The 16,271-nt window shown below is 38.6% G+C and overlaps 2 protein-coding genes across 2 annotated transcripts; both read left to right on the forward strand.

Moving 5' to 3' along the window:
• The first annotated feature begins 473 nt into the window (after positions 1-473).
• pdia7 (protein disulfide isomerase family A, member 7) lies at positions 474-8,145 on the forward strand. Its single transcript, XM_081388419.1, has 13 exons — positions 474-737; positions 1,024-1,102; positions 1,249-1,366; positions 1,934-2,041; positions 2,204-2,333; positions 3,513-3,626; positions 3,777-3,902; positions 3,974-4,156; positions 4,277-4,385; positions 5,594-5,722; positions 6,532-6,611; positions 6,730-6,787; positions 6,865-8,145. The coding sequence occupies exons 1-13, from the start codon at positions 595-597 to the stop codon at positions 6,952-6,954; spliced, it is 1,467 nt and encodes a 488-aa protein (XP_081244545.1). The 5' UTR covers positions 474-594; the 3' UTR covers positions 6,955-8,145.
• A 649-nt stretch (positions 8,146-8,794) lies between these two features.
• Positions 8,795-16,216, forward strand: cct3 (chaperonin containing TCP1, subunit 3 (gamma)). The gene is made up of 14 exons (XM_081388418.1): positions 8,795-8,992; positions 9,585-9,646; positions 9,736-9,786; positions 9,900-9,962; positions 10,053-10,149; positions 10,343-10,460; positions 10,614-10,800; positions 13,701-13,850; positions 13,944-14,076; positions 14,160-14,241; positions 14,603-14,783; positions 15,073-15,318; positions 15,441-15,572; positions 15,729-16,216. Exons 1-14 carry the CDS (start codon positions 8,965-8,967, stop codon positions 15,825-15,827), a joined length of 1,629 nt encoding a protein of 542 aa, XP_081244544.1. The 5' UTR covers positions 8,795-8,964; the 3' UTR covers positions 15,828-16,216.
• The last annotated feature ends 55 nt before the right edge of the window (positions 16,217-16,271 follow it).

Here is a 16,271-nt window from a genome sequence, read left to right on the forward strand (position 1 = left end):
CGTCCGCCTCGTTTTGAACCAGGAAAAACCCTGTAAAGTGTACTCTGGGGGCTAAGCCCCCCCTTTCTTCCAATCCTAGTGACGTCCCTGGTGTGCATTATTTTTCTAATAATTCAACGGCCTGTCGTCAATTATTCCTTACTTAATTTCTATATGTTATAAAGTGAAAACAAACAGACAAAACCCAATTACGATACTGACACATTTAGCTTGGTCGTCAAAAATGCATTGAGCTAAAACTGGAGGGAACTGGGAACTGGGAATCCCAAACACACACATACACACACACGCACGCACACATACACACACACACACAAGAAATTATATGCGATATATTTACATATAATAAACAAACTTTCCAATACACTTTTATTATTAGTATTGCTATTAGTTTGTTATTAGTGTGTTTGTAGGTTTTATTTCATACCAATGTGCTGAATTTATCAAACGCGTTCTACCAGGAGAACAGAGCTTTTATGGGCTTCCAGGCGACCCATACCTACATCTGCTGCTACTCTGAGCAGCATCTCACGCTGCGGGGCTAACTTTATCATTCACGCGTCTAATAGTATCCGGCCTCTGACACCAGTAAAAATGCGTTTACCATGGTTTATCATCTGTCTAGTTTTCACTGTGTGGTGTGCGGAGGGTAGCGATGTGCTCGAGCTCGGAGACTCTGACTTTGACCGGACCGCAGCCTTGCACGAGACTCTGCTAGTGGAGTTCTTCGCACCTTGGTATGTCCCAGTCCCCGATATGTTAAATTCTACGAAAGTATCAATTTAGATGCTGCCAGGTTGTAGTGTAGTTGTAATTAACAGCGAAACGAGCTTAAGCTGGATTTTTCTTAATGTTAATGTCTGGGATCTGTCTAGAGAGTGACAATGGTTGTGTTAATGCATAGTGCATGAATCAATGATTTAAATAACTATGAATCCCTTTAGATCCATTTTAACCTGAAACTGACAGTTAAAATAGTGCAATGAATTAACAATGTATCATTAACATATGATGTGACCACAGGTGTGGACACTGTCAGCGTCTCGCTCCAGAATATGAGGCTGCTGCCACAAAGCTGAAAGGGACACTGTCTCTGGCAAAGGTGAGGAGTGATGGACCCATCAGTTCCTGTTACCTAGCTCAATCTTCAGTCTTCTTTAATGCTACACACCGGACTCATTCTGCAAGATTGTGCTTCTATAAATATATTTCTATAGTGAATGTGTCTCTTTCCTGTTCTTTGATCAGGTTGACTGCACTGGGAACTCCGAGATCTGTGAACGTTTTGGAGTGAATGGATACCCCACCCTTAAAATCTTCCGCAACGGAGTGGATGCTGGGTCTTATGATGGGCCCAGAACAGCAGGTTGATACTTTGTGTCCATGCATACAATACTGTTCAAAAGTTTGGGGTTGGTAAGATTAAAAAAAAAAAAAAATTTTTAAAGAGGTCTCTAAAAATAATAGTAAAACAAATATATTGTGAAATATTACACTTTATAATAAACAATTTCTATTTTTATATATCTTAAACTGTAATTTGTTCCTGTGATGGCAAAGCTGATTTTTCAGTAGCTTATTACTCCAGTCTTCAGTGTCACATGATCCTTCTGAAAGTATTTGGTGCACAGGTAACATTTCTTATTGTCATCGATGTTGAAACCAAAATGCATTTGTTTTTCGGGATTCTTTGATGAATAGAATGTTCAAAAGGACAGCATTTATTTGAAATAGAAATATGTTGTAAGTCATAAATGCCTTTTAAGGTCACTTTTGAACAATTCATCCTTGCTGAATAAAAGTATTAATTTCTTTGAAGAAAATCTTACTGACCCCAAACTTTTGAACGGTATTGTATGTTTTATTTTGTGGTTCCCTTTTTTGGCTGTAACTATTTTAGTTACTTGCATACCTATATCTTGATCTGAAATAGATGGCATTGTGAGCTACATGAAGAAGCAAGTAGGCCCAAGCTCTGTGGTTCTGCACAGTGAGGCAGATTTGGATCATTTTACCGACAACTATGAGGCCAGTGTGGTGGGTGAGTAGCTGAGTTTGTAACACCTGCCAAAACATGTTGACTCGCTCCTGTAGCAGAAGGTCAAAACAAATCACATTTGACTTCTGCATTCATCTTTTGGAACTGAAAAAGGCTGAAGTTCTCTCCGTTCGTATCTTGCCCTCTTGTCTCTGTTCATCTCAGGCTTTTTCTCTGGGGAAGATAGTGCACAGCTTGCAGAGTTTCTGAAGGTCTCCGGTGCCCTGAGGGACAGCTATCGATTTGCTCATTCCACTGATGTGGGAACAGGCTTGAAATATGGGGTAGATGGAGAGTATGTATGACAGAGCATGAAGGAAACATCCATTTGTGAAACTGAGCAAAATATGATCAATATTTCATGTTAAAGTATGTCCTCAACGTCCCTTTTTCCACTTGCTGTCAGAGATTGCACTGACCAAAAACGTCTCTACCAAAACTTGAAAATATTTAATCTGAAAAATTGCTCAAATACCATACCGTATTTGACGGCACAGATAAAGATAAGATAAGATACCCAAAGGTAAAATGGTTTAAGAGGTTGTATACAAGTAGTCCATATAATGTCCTTTACTTTAAATGATTGGAAATGGTAATATTTGGTATATCAAGATTTAAATTTTTTACATTAAAAGATTTACATTTAGGTACATTTGGTATAATACATTTTGGTATTTGAGTACATTTAGGTATATTTGAGATATCAAGATGAAATGTAGATTTTGAAAAGTATTTTTTCATCAAGGTCTCAGAGTTTTCTAGCTTAAACCACTAAGAACAGCCATCAGCCAGATCGCTTGACATTTGTACAATAAAATGGATTTTCCATCCTCAGTGTGGCATCTAAGAAATCATTCGGAATGGCACACATCTATAGCCTGACTACGTCAGACTTCTTACTTCCGCTCAGTTTCATTTCGCTTTTGTAGTCAGTCTGATACAGCGTAATAGCTTTCCGTTTGCCTCCGGCCTGAAAACAGCCGGGCCAATCAACGAACAGAGGGCGGGCTGAGAGCCGTGACGTAGACACTGATTGTAACGTGGATGCGTAGATTTTTACTTCACATAATCTGCAAAAGTCGCGCACAGCCATGTTCACTCCGGTATTTCGCTCGATGGTTTTGTTTCGCATCATACATGTGTTTACAGTGGAAGTTAGATGCGGCTGAGCATGCGCATAACACACGCCATAACCAAACGTTATGTGATTGGCTTACGGGTAACCAATGATTTTAAACTTCAGACAAGCGCCCCCCCGCGAGAGAGAAAACACTTCTCTATTATGCCATTCCAGACTCTGTCTACGAAGCAAAGCGAAGTAGCAGAGTTTGGTATTACCAGGCTAACACATCTATACAATTCAGAGAAAATTAAAACGTCAGCTGTACAGAAAATGTACAACCCATTACTTGCGTTGCAGCTACTGTTTCTTTTTTGTTCTAATATTGGCTTCTCTATGTCTCTTGCTTTGCAGGTGTGTTCTGCTGTTTCGTCCCCCTCGCTTAAACAGCATGTTTGAGGACAATGTGGTGAAATACACAAAATCCATTTCGATTTCCTCTCTCCGTACATTCATCAGAAACAATGTGTATGTTTCTTTTATGCTTGAATATTTTGGGGGAAATTGGTCAAACAGTTGTAACCCCACATACATATGCAATTTGATTTATTGTGATTTGTTTGCCCATATGTTCCTATTTCTGTCATTTTTAGTTATTTTCCTCTTGCTCTGCTTTAGATTTGGTCTATGTCCACATCTGACCACAGAAAATAGGGACATTCTGAAAGGAAGTGACCTGCTTACAGCGTATTACAATGTAGATTATGTACGAAATATCAAAGGCACAAACTACTGGAGGAACAGGTGAGCGCCCAATTATTGGATTCCTTATTGGATCATTCCTTGTCTTTTATATATTTTTATTTTTCTCTCAGAATAATGAAGGTGGCAACACAGTTCCGGGATCAAGGTCTGAGTTTTGCGGTGGCTGATCGACAGGAGTTCCAGGATGAGCTTGAGGAGGAGTTTGGTGTGGGTTCGGTTGAGGGAGGAGACATTCCCCTCGTCACTATCCGGACCAGAGCGGGACAGAAGTACTCCATGCAGGAAGAATTCACGTGAGTCTTGCAACTAGTCTCCACATAGTGCTTTTCTGTTGTCACAATCAATAGATTTTAGAAAAATCTATTGGTTTTAGAAAGGTTTAAAAGGGTTTAGGACTATGTTTGGTTCTGTAGGCGAGATGGCAAGTCCTTGGAGAGGTTCCTGGAGGATTACTTTGCTAAAAGATTGAAACAATATGTGAAGTCTGAACCTGTTCCAGAGTCCAACGATGACCTTGTCAAGGTACATGGACCCACAGAGGTGTTTTTGTCTTTAATGTTTTAAGATAATAATGTTTTCTGGTATACATCACATATAGTCCAGTCATTTTATGAAAAAAGGTTGAACAAATTGCAACAGAAGCAAACTCAACTGATTTTGTATCCTCAAAAAAAAGCCCTGAAGAATCCCATTAGGGGAAAGTTTCGAAAAAGACCCAAATATAGCCTGTTCATTCTTTTTCTTACGTAAATAGGGTAAAAATTGTAACCTTTAGATATCACCATGAAAATTACTGAGTTGATTATTTGCATCAAGACAAACAAAAAATGTATTACAAGTTTTTTGAAATTGTTTGTGAACATGGACAAACGGTGCACAACAGTGGGACTGTTTCTGGGGATTCACTTTTTATTTTGCCTACCTTTTGTCTTCTGCATTCTCCTTACCGTTGTCTCCTGTTCTTCCCTCAGACTCGTCCCCCAGAAACAGTGCCACAGACCCATCCCCAAACCTCATCTCTTAAACATGAATAAAGGCTGCTTTCGAAAGTACCTCCTGCCTCTATGTATTATTGCTTATGGGTAGCCTAAATGGGTTCCATTCAGACCTTAACATTAAAGGTATAGCGGAGGATCTTTCCGAATTTTAGATAAGACCCGCCCTCTCCACTTTTTGAAAAGTTTGATTGATTCACCAGAATGATTGACAATTAGGAGGACCAATAGTATAGGTGATCCACCCGGAAGTAAAAAAATCCTCCGCTATACCTTTAAGTATTTTACTGTTATGTGTCAACAAGATTCAACAAGACATTTTCACCTGGCTATACCCAATGTTTAGATCTGTTGTGGTATTTATGCAAATTAGCACATACGTAATTAGATTGTGCACCATTTGTCCATGTTAACAAACAATAAAAAAAAAAAATTGTAATACATTTTTTTGTTTGTCTTGATGTAAGCATTCAACTCAGTAATTTTCATGGTGATATCTAAAGGTTAAAATTTTCACCCTATTTACGTAAGATAAAGAATGAACAGGCGTATGAATAGGCTATATTTGGGTCTTTTCGAAACTTTCCACTTATGGGATTCTTCGGGGCTTTTTTTTTTTCCTTACTCAGGACATATTGAGGATACAAAATCAGTTGAGTTTGCTTCTGTTGCAATTTGTTCAAGGTTGACCCCCATTTTGGCTTAAAACGACTGGTCTAATATACGGTTCCACAGGTCGTGGTTGCTGACACATTTGATGAGATTGTGAATGATCCAGAAAAGGATGTGTTGGTTGAATTTTACGCCCCCTGGTGTGGCCATTGCAAGAGCCTGGAGCCCAAGTACAAGGAGCTTGGAGAAAAGGTTTTTTAACACAATTTATATACATTATAAATCATTTTTATCAGGCATACATTACCATTCAAAAGTTTGGGTTGGTAAGATTGTTTTATGTTTTTGAAAGATGTCTATTAAGGGCTGCTGGGACGATATCATTGTGTTTATTCTAATCGCGCGCTGCAATTTTGTCGTCTGTCGCTTTAAATACTCTTGCTCTTTAAAGCAAGATGGATTCTGATTGACTGTCAATGTTTTTATTGTTCATCAGCTGGTAAAAATTGTTCTGTAAGTGATTCCAATGATATCGTTATAGCTGTGGTGAAGAAAGATTTTTAGAATGTTTATTGATATTTTTATAGTTATTGTTCTTGGTGTGAATGGGCCTTTATACTTACCATGGTGGCATTTATATTATCAAAAATACAATAAAAACAGTAGTGTTGTGAAATATTATTACAATAACTATTATTATCATCAGCATCATTACTTTAGTCTTCAGTGTCACATGATCCTTCAGAAATCTTTCTAATATGCTGATTTAATACTCAAAGAAGCATTTTGTGTTATCAATGTTGAAAACAACTGTGCTGCTTAATATTTTTCATGCATTCAAAGCATTCATTTGAAAGATTCATGATTCAGATTTGAAATCTTGTAACTTTAAATGTCTCAACACTACTCAATTTAATGCATTCAGCCTTGCTGAATGAAAGTATTAATTTCTTTACAAAAAAAAATTGTACTGACCACAATCCTTTGAACTGTAGTACTTCAAGAAATAAAGCCACCGTGGACCTCATGCTCATTATTTGGATTTTGTGTGTGTGTCTTAGCTCTCTGGGGACCCCAACATTGTCATTGCTAAAATGGACGCCACAGCTAATGATGTGCCCACAAATTATGATGTCCAAGGGTAACATTCTGTGTCTCTCTTTATGTCTCTGATCTATTTATAGTCCATTACAACAGACATTCAGTGATAGTCAGCCTTTTTTTTTCTTGATTCATCACCTATTTTGTCTAAACTGCAGATTTCCAACCATTTACTTTGTGCCCTCTGGACAAAAAGACCATCCACTGCGATATGAGGTGAATATGATCATGCACACAAAGATTATTACAAGACAATTTGACTACAATGTTGCTTAAGCAGTTTTGTCCTGCAGGGTGGTCGTGAGGTTAGTGACTTCATCACCTACCTAAAGAAAGAGGCCACACATCCAGTCATCTTGGATGAATCAAGGGATGAACTGTAAAAAGACATAAAGATGCTGAATTTATCAGGTGGAGAAATGCACAGACCCACACTGAACTTCAGCCAGATGTGTCACACGCAGCTATTCATCACATCCATTGGGATCATCAAAGCACATGATTAAATTCATCACTTGTAAAATGTTAGTCAATACACAACTGGACACATATGGAATGTAATTATATTTAAAGGGTTGTTCACCCAAAAATGAAAATTCTGTCATCTTTTACTCACCGTCATGCCGTTTTAAACCCGTAAGACTTTCGTTCATCTTCGGAACATAAATGAAGATAGTTTAAATGTGAATAAAAGTCTAAATTCAATCTGTTCATCATATAAAATGACCATGTCTCTTCAGAAAACTTGAACTAAACCGCTCAATTCATATGGATTCATTTTACGATCTCTTTATGAACTTTTTGAAGCGTCAGAGTGGTAGTTGTGTGTGGACTGTCAATGGAGGGACAGAAATCACTGAGATTTTATTAAAAAAAAAAAATCTTCATTTGTGTTCAGAAGATGAACAAAAATCATACAGGTTTGAAACAACATGAGGGAGAGTAAATGATGACAGAATTTTCATTTTTGGGTGAACTAACCCTTTAAAATGCTGTATTTACATCTGTTATTTAACAACCTGCTGCCAAGTTGCCCTAGTTTTCTTTATTCTGTCTTTTATAACAAAATGCACTGTATATGTGAAATATACTAAATATACTGTTTATAGGTCACTTATCACATACATGTTACTGTAGCATCCTGAAGTGTTCCATTGACTGAATGCTTTTAAGTTAAGAGCATTCACTGCTAGATGCTAGCTTGTTTAGTTTACAAAATGTGTTGGTACTTTAGTTACACAAGCTCTTCATAGTCCATTCAGATATTACTATAAAACTTTGTTTTAAGTCTGTTGGATGTTAGAAATTCTGTAAGCAGTTGACGACTGTGAAATAACTGTCTGAAAAGGGTTGGGGTGCCTGTACTATCTACTCATTTCTGTCTTATCAAATGAAAGTTCTGTAAGGGCTCATTTTGGATAAAATCCTCTATCCACACATGTGAGGACATGAGATGTTAACAACTGTTCCCAGGCTTTTAGAAGTTTGACATTTATTTCTTGAACTGTTCATGTAATTACAAAGGGGAGTGTTTTGTGTTTGCAGACACAATAAAGAAATGGACAGACACTTTACTCTGTGTATTGTAGCATATTTTTGTTATATCTTTTATAGTAGGCATACTGTTCTAAAGGTTACACAGCAAGATTAGCTTTTTGTTTCATTTTATGATCCAAAAACAGTTTTATATAAAATGTAATTTTAACTATTTAAAAATGTAAAATAATTGTAGCATAAATATTGTCTTGTTAAATATATTTTCTTTTGTAAATCAATAGATAGTAATAATTTTACTTAAACAATGTATCATTATATTAAAAGTAAAATCTAATTTATTAGTTTATTTTTCAGTACATTCATTTATTTTTAATGTTACCTTATAATAGTTGGAGGTTAAATCACCTCCAGCTTGATTAACCATTTAATAGTGTTTACTGTAATATTGTTTTGCATTTTCTCCCATTAAAATGACTTACATTTTTTTAGTGTAGGGTAGACGTCATAGCATACATTTTGAAATATACTCCTTCGAAATTTTTTGCTAAAAACTATTTTAGATATCATAAAATAGTATAATAATTTAACTAAATGTAGATTTTGATTTAAAACTTAAATTGTTATTTTAATGTGCAAGTTTTAATTTTTAGTTTGGAATTATTCATCTTGACTGTTCTCATAGGATTCTTTCGAGAACTTTTCAGTTCTGCTCCAGCCTAGACCCGCCTACAAGCATAGGGAACTCTCTTTGATGGGTGGAGATAGGTGTATGCCAAACGCGTCTTGTTCGCTTATTGGCCCACTGTGTGGCTGAATCCCCAGCCACGCCTCGTGCATCCTCTCCTCTACCGTTGTGTGCGTTGTCCGGTACCGGTGATCTCAACCACGCCGCAAACATGATGGGCAGACCGGTTCTCGTGCTTAGTAAGTGTTCCCCTCCATTATTCACTCTGTAAATGTGCAATTGTAGCTTTAGTATGACCCGTCACTGGAGTCGGTAACAGTTCAAATAAGAGTTTTATTCACGTGGCAGTGCTAGATGCTAAGCTAACTAGTGTGGCACGGGGGCCTCGCGTGTCTGACAAGCTCATGTCAGTGTTCAGATTAGTCATTGTGTTAGCCTCGTAGCTAACATTGCTTATTAATAGTAATGTTATTTAAGACATTGCACAACAAGTTACACAGTCAGTATTCAAACAAACGCTGCTCAATTCGCAGTTATTTGCTAAATTTACCCGGCAGTAGGTTCTGTCTAACGGACGTTTCAAAGTAATGAATAAGCTAGCAGCAGGCTAACGGCGCAGTGTGTGTGCGCTGACCAGAGCTGCACCCACTTCTGTTTTGACTGATAGCATTATTGATATTTTCTCAGTTAGCATGGGTCAGGGATTGTTTTTGTGTTCGAAAAGAGATTCTAGATGTTAGAAAAGGAGTGTGTGGTTTTTATTTGTTCTTATTGAATACAAAATTAAGAAGCTGAGTTAATGCAGACTGGCTCTGTTTCTGTTCATAACAGGTCAGAACACCAAGAGGGAATCTGGACGGAAGGTCCAGATAGGAAACATCACTGCGGCAAAAGTGGGTCTTTTATTTTTTATTTTTGCACCAACTTGCTGACGTCAAATTGAACAAAACCGCTAACCTGCTGCTTCATCTTCCCTTTTCAGACCATAGCTGATGTCATCAGGACATGTCTGGGACCAAGAGCTATGATGAAGGTGTGTTTCTGATGTCCAGTTCACATTTATATTTTGGTCCATTGTGAGATGTGAGACCTGATATTGCTCTAATTGTTCTATGTTTGAGGAAATGTTTTGTTCTCTGTGTGCAGATGCTGCTTGATCCCATGGGTGGTATTGTCATGACCAATGATGGCAATGCCATTCTGAGAGAGGTGATCACTCCATGAGCTCTAATTTGTCAACTAAGATGCATGTTTTGTGTTTAATAAATATTAACCTATTGTTCTCTCTGTGGCATTTAGATCCAGGTCCAGCACCCTGCTGCCAAGTCCATGATTGAGATTAGCCGCACACAAGATGAGGAGGTTGGAGATGGGACCACCTCTGTAATTATTCTGGGTGAGGGTCATTTGTGTTCTCACTGATGTGTGTTAGTACAGACAGAGTCTGTGTAACCATGTACACATACAGAAAGAATTAGGTTTTGGTTTTAATGTTTACGTGAATAATTACTTTTCTAATTTAGTAACATTAAAACAATTTATTATTAGATTATTATTAAGATTATTATTAATAATCTAATATTAAACAGCGGGTGAGATGCTGGCTGTGGCTGAGCAGTTTCTGGAACAGCAGATGCATCCTACCGTGGTGATCAGTGCATACAGACAGGCTCTGGATGACATGTTGAACATACTCAAAGACATCAGGTAATCACACCCAACTAGTTTAATTGTCTGTATGAGCTCTCAATCATTAAGCAGCCAAGTTTATCAGTGGGTTGGTATGGTGGATGATTGGCTGTGGTAGGATGAGATGTTCTGGAGTCTGATAGTTTCTCTACAACCCCCTCTCTCTCACAGCACCCCAGTAGATGTGAATAATCGTGACATGATGTTGAAGATAATAAACTCGGCCATCAATACCAAAGCGCTCAGTCGCTGGTCCATCTTGGCCTGTAACATCGCTCTGGATGCTGTCCGTACTGTTGAGCTAGAGGAAAACGGACGCAAGGAGATCGACATTAAGAAATATGCCAAAGTCGAGAAGGTAGGACATAGCTGAGAGGATTTTCCATTTTTCCAGTTTTTTTACTTCTCTTATTTTAAAGCCTACATGAAATTAAAATGCATCATAAGCCCCGTTTCCACCGAAATAACCCGGAACAATTTGTCCCAGGAACTTTTTTCCTACCAGACCTGTTGCTTTCTGCATTTCCACCGCGGTCTAAAGTACAGCGAAGATTAGGCAAATCAAGTCCGGTGATGTAGGACTGCATGCACTGTAACAGATTTTTAAAAACTGGTGGTTGAATCTAGGGCTGTCACTTTACGTTCGAAAATCGATTGCACAATCGATCGGACCAACCAACGCAAGTTTCGAAAACGAAAATAGGGAATCGATTTTAACGGTCTTTTCTCGGAGCGCGTCCAGCTCGTCATGTTATGCCCGCAGCGAACGCGCGTCATTTGCAACTGCAGGCTCTGACAAACACGCATAACAGCAATGATCCTTCTGCATAATGTGTCTCTTTTTACTACAAAACTGTGAATTTTCCCGGTATTCAGACAGTCTCATGCATTCAGATAGCCTACAGATTCGGGCAACGGTCTATCGCCTACATAGGCGAAATTTGTTTGAAATTTCTAATCGTAAACACAGCCATGTTGAAGACTGAGGTAATGTTTTTCATATGCTGCGTGCTATGGCAGTCCACTATGCTTATTGCTTTTCGAGAATGTTGCACTAGTCATTGTGCGCGAAACTTAACGCCAATAAATCATCAGAAATATTGCTGACTTGTGCGCATCAGGCGCGGCGCGCCCTCTTTACGTTCGTCCTAATGCCTGTTAGTTGTCCTTGGATTTGCCCATATTTGGCATTTTATTTTTCAATTTTCGATTTTACAATCGATTCAATGAACACTTATGTCTCAAAAATCGAACAGGATTTTTTCATAAAAGTGACAGCCCTAGTTGAATCACAACAATGAAGTTTGTCAGGCGTCAATGTCAGCGGAGGAGATTAACGTTACAAAGATTAGCCTAACCGAGTGTTTTATTAAATAGCAATTACTTGGTTTTGTTTAACTCTGAAACATGAAATGTGGAGTTATCTGCTTTTGCTAAAAAAACAAACTTTTAATATATAAAAAAATTACTTTGAACTTTAATTTAAGTAACCTGTAACCTTTTTTTGTTGTTGTTGTTGTTGTTGTTGTTATTACTTAAAACAACCCAGCTGCAGTTTGATTGATAGTTCTCTGTTTTTGCAAATTAACCCTTCTGGTGTAAATGTCCCAAATGGGAGAGGGTGTGCAATTTTCAGAGTTTAATTAAACGTTCATATTATATATTTTGGTTGCATTTGTGAGTTAATAAAAATGTAACTGGATGTTTAAACTTGGCACATAATATCTAAATATCGATAAATCAATCAATATAGCCCTGAATCGAATCGTAATCGTATCGCAGAATTTTGAGGTATCTGCAAATATTGTATTGCTGGCTAAGAGAATCGATATCGTATCATGATGAGCTGTCCGATTTACACCCCTAATTTGGATTAGACCTCTCAATTTATTATTAATATAAAATATTTTCCTCATATTTTGATGGTTTAATTGTACTTGTGGGGTCATTAAAAACAAATACCACCAGAAAATTCTAATCACTTGCTCTTCACCTGATCAACTCTTTTGTGATGAGACTTAAGTTGCAGAAGTTCAATGATGTTAACCAATTGACCGTTCGCAAACCCCCCCCTCGAACGGTCCTCGTCCAATCCTAGCTCGGCAACTGTAACTAAGGAGAAGGACCTCCGTCAAACATTGCGATTTCAGCACATGGTAAAGCAATGCGCCTATGGCACCTGCAAGTCTGACACTAGGTACCCGAAAAGTTTAGACGGAGGGGTCGTTTTTTCGCCTTTCCAAAACCCAAGACCCAAGCGGAAAGATGCCGAGAATGGTTTAAGCAGTGTGGGAGACCTCACTCACAGCTAAATGCCTTGAAGATTAATAAGCATACATATGTCAGCGTATATAATATATAAGCGTCAGTCACGCCTGTTTCACATATACTCGTAGTCCGTTTACAGTGCGTTTTTTTTTCCGCACCCATGTTAACAGGTAACGTAAAGCTTTCACACTGCACGCGGATGCTGCAATCGTTTCTGCACCGAGTCTATTTTTTCTGTGCTGCACGCGCTGAATTAAAGTGACAGTGCATGGTTCTTGGTCAAAACGAACACAGATTGACATGAAAATATAATAATCTCACCATAAATGCATTTAATAAAATAAAATGTAGTAAACCCATAGCCTAAATGTATTTTTGGACTTGCAGACTTGTGTAGGAGTTCTGTTTGCACACAAGCACACACACACACACACACACACACGACTTGTTTAAATACATTTATATTGTTAATAAATAACAATAAATTGTTGTTGTACCAGCAATATCTTCAAGTTTTGTTTTTCACTGTATTATTCTCAAATGTCATGATTTGCCAATGCAAGAGAGTAACAGTTAGCCTACTGGCACCTTTTTTCCCCACTTCAAGCACTGGCCTCGATTGTTGTAATATTCCCGTGTTTGAACATGTCCCTCCACTGAATATTGCAGCCCTTTCTGTCGTGCTCTGGAGGATATGTCTCCTGCATTACTCCAAAACCAATCACTTATACCGGTATGGAGCTCAACCCAGCCATGTGTCTGTTTCTCAATTGTTTGACGGGCGTAGTAACAATAACTAGGGGGCGTGGCTTTTGCGAACGGTCAATTGTCAGATCTAGCAAAAATGATCCAATTCCCAATGGATAAAATTAAGCCTATTTTTTTAATGGTTTACAAATGGCAATTTACCTTGACTTTAAACTGATCGTTTTGTCTTAAGTGTTATGTGGTGTCTGTTTACCTAAATGCACTTTTTGTGTGTGTGTATAGGTGCCTGGTGGCTTCATTGAGGACTCATGTGTACTGAAGGGGGTTATGGTAAACAAGGATGTAACTCATCCCCGTATGCGAAGACTGATTAAGAACCCCAGAATTGTTCTGCTGGACTGCTCTCTAGAGTACAAGAAGGGTGAGAGTCAGGTGAGGTTTTGTCTAAATCCATAAATCCCCTATTGAATATATTTACATATTTAGTAAAAGCTTAACCTTTGACTCTTTTCTTTCCCCCCTCAGACTGATATTGAGATTACTCGTGAGGAAGACTTTTCCCGCATCCTGCAGATGGAGGAAGAGTACATCCAGCAGATCTGTGAAGACATCATTCGTCTCAAACCTGACCTGATCTTCACTGAGAAGGGCATCTCTGGTACATATGAGCTCTCATGCAGTCATGTGGTGGTCTGTTCAGATCACATGTGGGGTAAATTAATTTCTTTGTCATTTCTCTAGATCTGGCTCAGCACTATCTGGTCAAAGCAAACATCACTGCGATCCGTCGTGTAAGAAAGACGGACAACAACCGCATTGCAAGGTGCAGAAATATCTGCTTTTGACTATATTTTCATAAACTTACATGCAAAAAGTTTACAGTTTTCTTTGTTCAAATATATACATTTGTTTGTTCTAGTGTGCCTATATAGCTTTTTAGTTTTAGTTCTTCAACTTATTTCAATTAGTTGCCATGGCAACATTTCTGATTTTGAAGTTTTTCATCTGTTTGTTTTATTTGACTTATTTAGCTTTAACTCAAGTACCCAAAACAATTTTTATAGTTACAACTGATGGTTCGTAATCAAAATGACTGAAAACCCTGAACCAGTAATCAAAAATAACTGGAAAAGTTATGAATGTATTGGTCAAAAAGTGACTCTACCTCTGCTTGTCTCTCTCAGAGCATGTGGTGCGCGTATTGCCAGCAGAACGGACGAGCTCCGTGAAGAGGATGTGGGTACGGGAGCTGGCCTGTTTGAAGTGAAGAAGATCGGCGATGAGTATTTCACCTTTGTGACAGAGTGTAAAGACCCCAAAGCCTGCACCATTCTGCTCAGAGGAGCCAGCAAGGAGATCTTAGCGGTGAGAGATGACAGGAAGAGGGTACTAAAGAATCTGGGGCCATTGTTAAAGATTCATGACAGTGCAACGCTCAGAGGAAGATTAATGAGAGTGCATTTTAATCATTATAAAGAGTCTAACAAAGGTCTCTATAGTCAGAGCAGCCCTCAGGAAGAGGTGCTTAGATATTTCAACAGGCCATTTGTTGAATATTTGATCAGCTCAGCTAGAGTTCTCTGGTACCAGGGGATTTTGCACAGGTTAATTGACTTGTCACCATTTGACTGATGATCTTTCTCTGCTTTCTCAGGAAGTGGAGCGAAACCTACAGGATGCCATGCAGGTCTGTCGTAACGTCCTGTTGGACCCGAATCTGTTGCCAGGCGGTGGAGCAGTGGAGATGGATGTGTCCCGTCGGCTGATGGAGCGTTCGCGAGCGCTGACTGGTGTGGAGCAGTGGCCATACCGCGCTGTGGCTCATGCCCTGGAGGTCATCCCACGCACACTCATCCAGAACTGTGGAGCATCAGCAATACGTGTGCTCACTTCCCTTAGGGTACGTTGATTCAAAAAGCGCATTTAGATTCTTCTATTTTTCTCTCAGCACGTTACTGCCTCTCCTGAGTCACTGACACTCAATTGCCGTTTAAGTGGTCTCTGTTTCGGACTCTTTTCCAGGCCAAGCACACTCAGGAGGGCAACACCTCATGGGGTGTCAATGGAGAGACAGGAACTCTTGCTGATATGGAGCAGCTGGGGATCTGCGAACCACTGGCAGTTAAAGCCCAGACCTACAAAACTGCAGTGGAGGTAAAGACAATTAATTTTTTTTTTTTTTTTTTTTTGTGCAGGTCTTAAAAAGCCTTAACTTTGATTTTAAAAACTCTACAGATACATTGATTTAAACTCAGAGGAAGGTTTTCTTATAGGACTGTTAACAAATTTTCTCTTTTTCTTTTCATTTAGACTGCCATCCTGTTACTGCGCATTGATGACATCGTTTCTGGTCACAAGAAGAAGGGAGATAACCAGATGGGTGGAGCACCGATGGAGGGCCAGGAGTAGAAGGAACAGGTGATACAGAGGATGAAGGAACCAGAGTACAGAAAGGACAGTAACGCAGCAAATGAAGAGCATATATACACAAGCATTTGTCTGTGCAAAGCACCATTCTCCAACACAATGTTCTCATCAGAAAGCCATTTGCACTGTTGCGTCATTAGGCCAGAAGCTCTTCTCACCTCGTTTTTTTTTTTTTTTCTCTTTGGCAAAAGAAACAACTCTGGATTGGTTTAGGATGTTTGTGCTAGTATCTCTGTGCTTCACTTTGCCTGTATTGTTACTTTGTATTTCCTACCGGTGATAAATTTCAAAATCTAAACATGTTGTTTTGAATTTTTTTGCTTTGTGCTGAAACCCTTACAAATTGTATATAAATTAAGCTATTTACAACACCTTGGTAGTTAACCATCATTCAATGATTTGTAGGGTAATTAAAAAAAATCAAGA

Source organism: Scardinius erythrophthalmus (assembly GCF_964197995.2).
Source record: "Scardinius erythrophthalmus genome assembly, chromosome: 16".
Classification (NCBI taxonomy): Eukaryota; Metazoa; Chordata; class Actinopteri; order Cypriniformes; family Leuciscidae; genus Scardinius; species Scardinius erythrophthalmus.

Excerpts from the sequence above, each read along its gene's own strand:
- pdia7 (XM_081388419.1), top strand. The coding sequence starts at position 595 with ATGCGTTTACCATGGTTTATCATCTGTCTAGTTTTCACTGTGTGGTGT. Across the intron at positions 3,903-3,973 it reads ACAAACTACTGGAGGAACAG|AATAATGAAGGTGGCAACAC; the intron begins GTGAGCGCCCAA and ends TTTTTCTCTCAG. Across the intron at positions 4,157-4,276 it reads TCCATGCAGGAAGAATTCAC|GCGAGATGGCAAGTCCTTGG; the intron begins GTGAGTCTTGCA and ends TTGGTTCTGTAG.
- cct3 (XM_081388418.1), top strand. The coding sequence starts at position 8,965 with ATGATGGGCAGACCGGTTCTCGTGCTTA. Across the intron at positions 9,787-9,899 it reads GACCAAGAGCTATGATGAAG|ATGCTGCTTGATCCCATGGG; the intron begins GTGTGTTTCTGA and ends CTCTGTGTGCAG. Across the intron at positions 15,319-15,440 it reads GTGTGCTCACTTCCCTTAGG|GCCAAGCACACTCAGGAGGG; the intron begins GTACGTTGATTC and ends ACTCTTTTCCAG.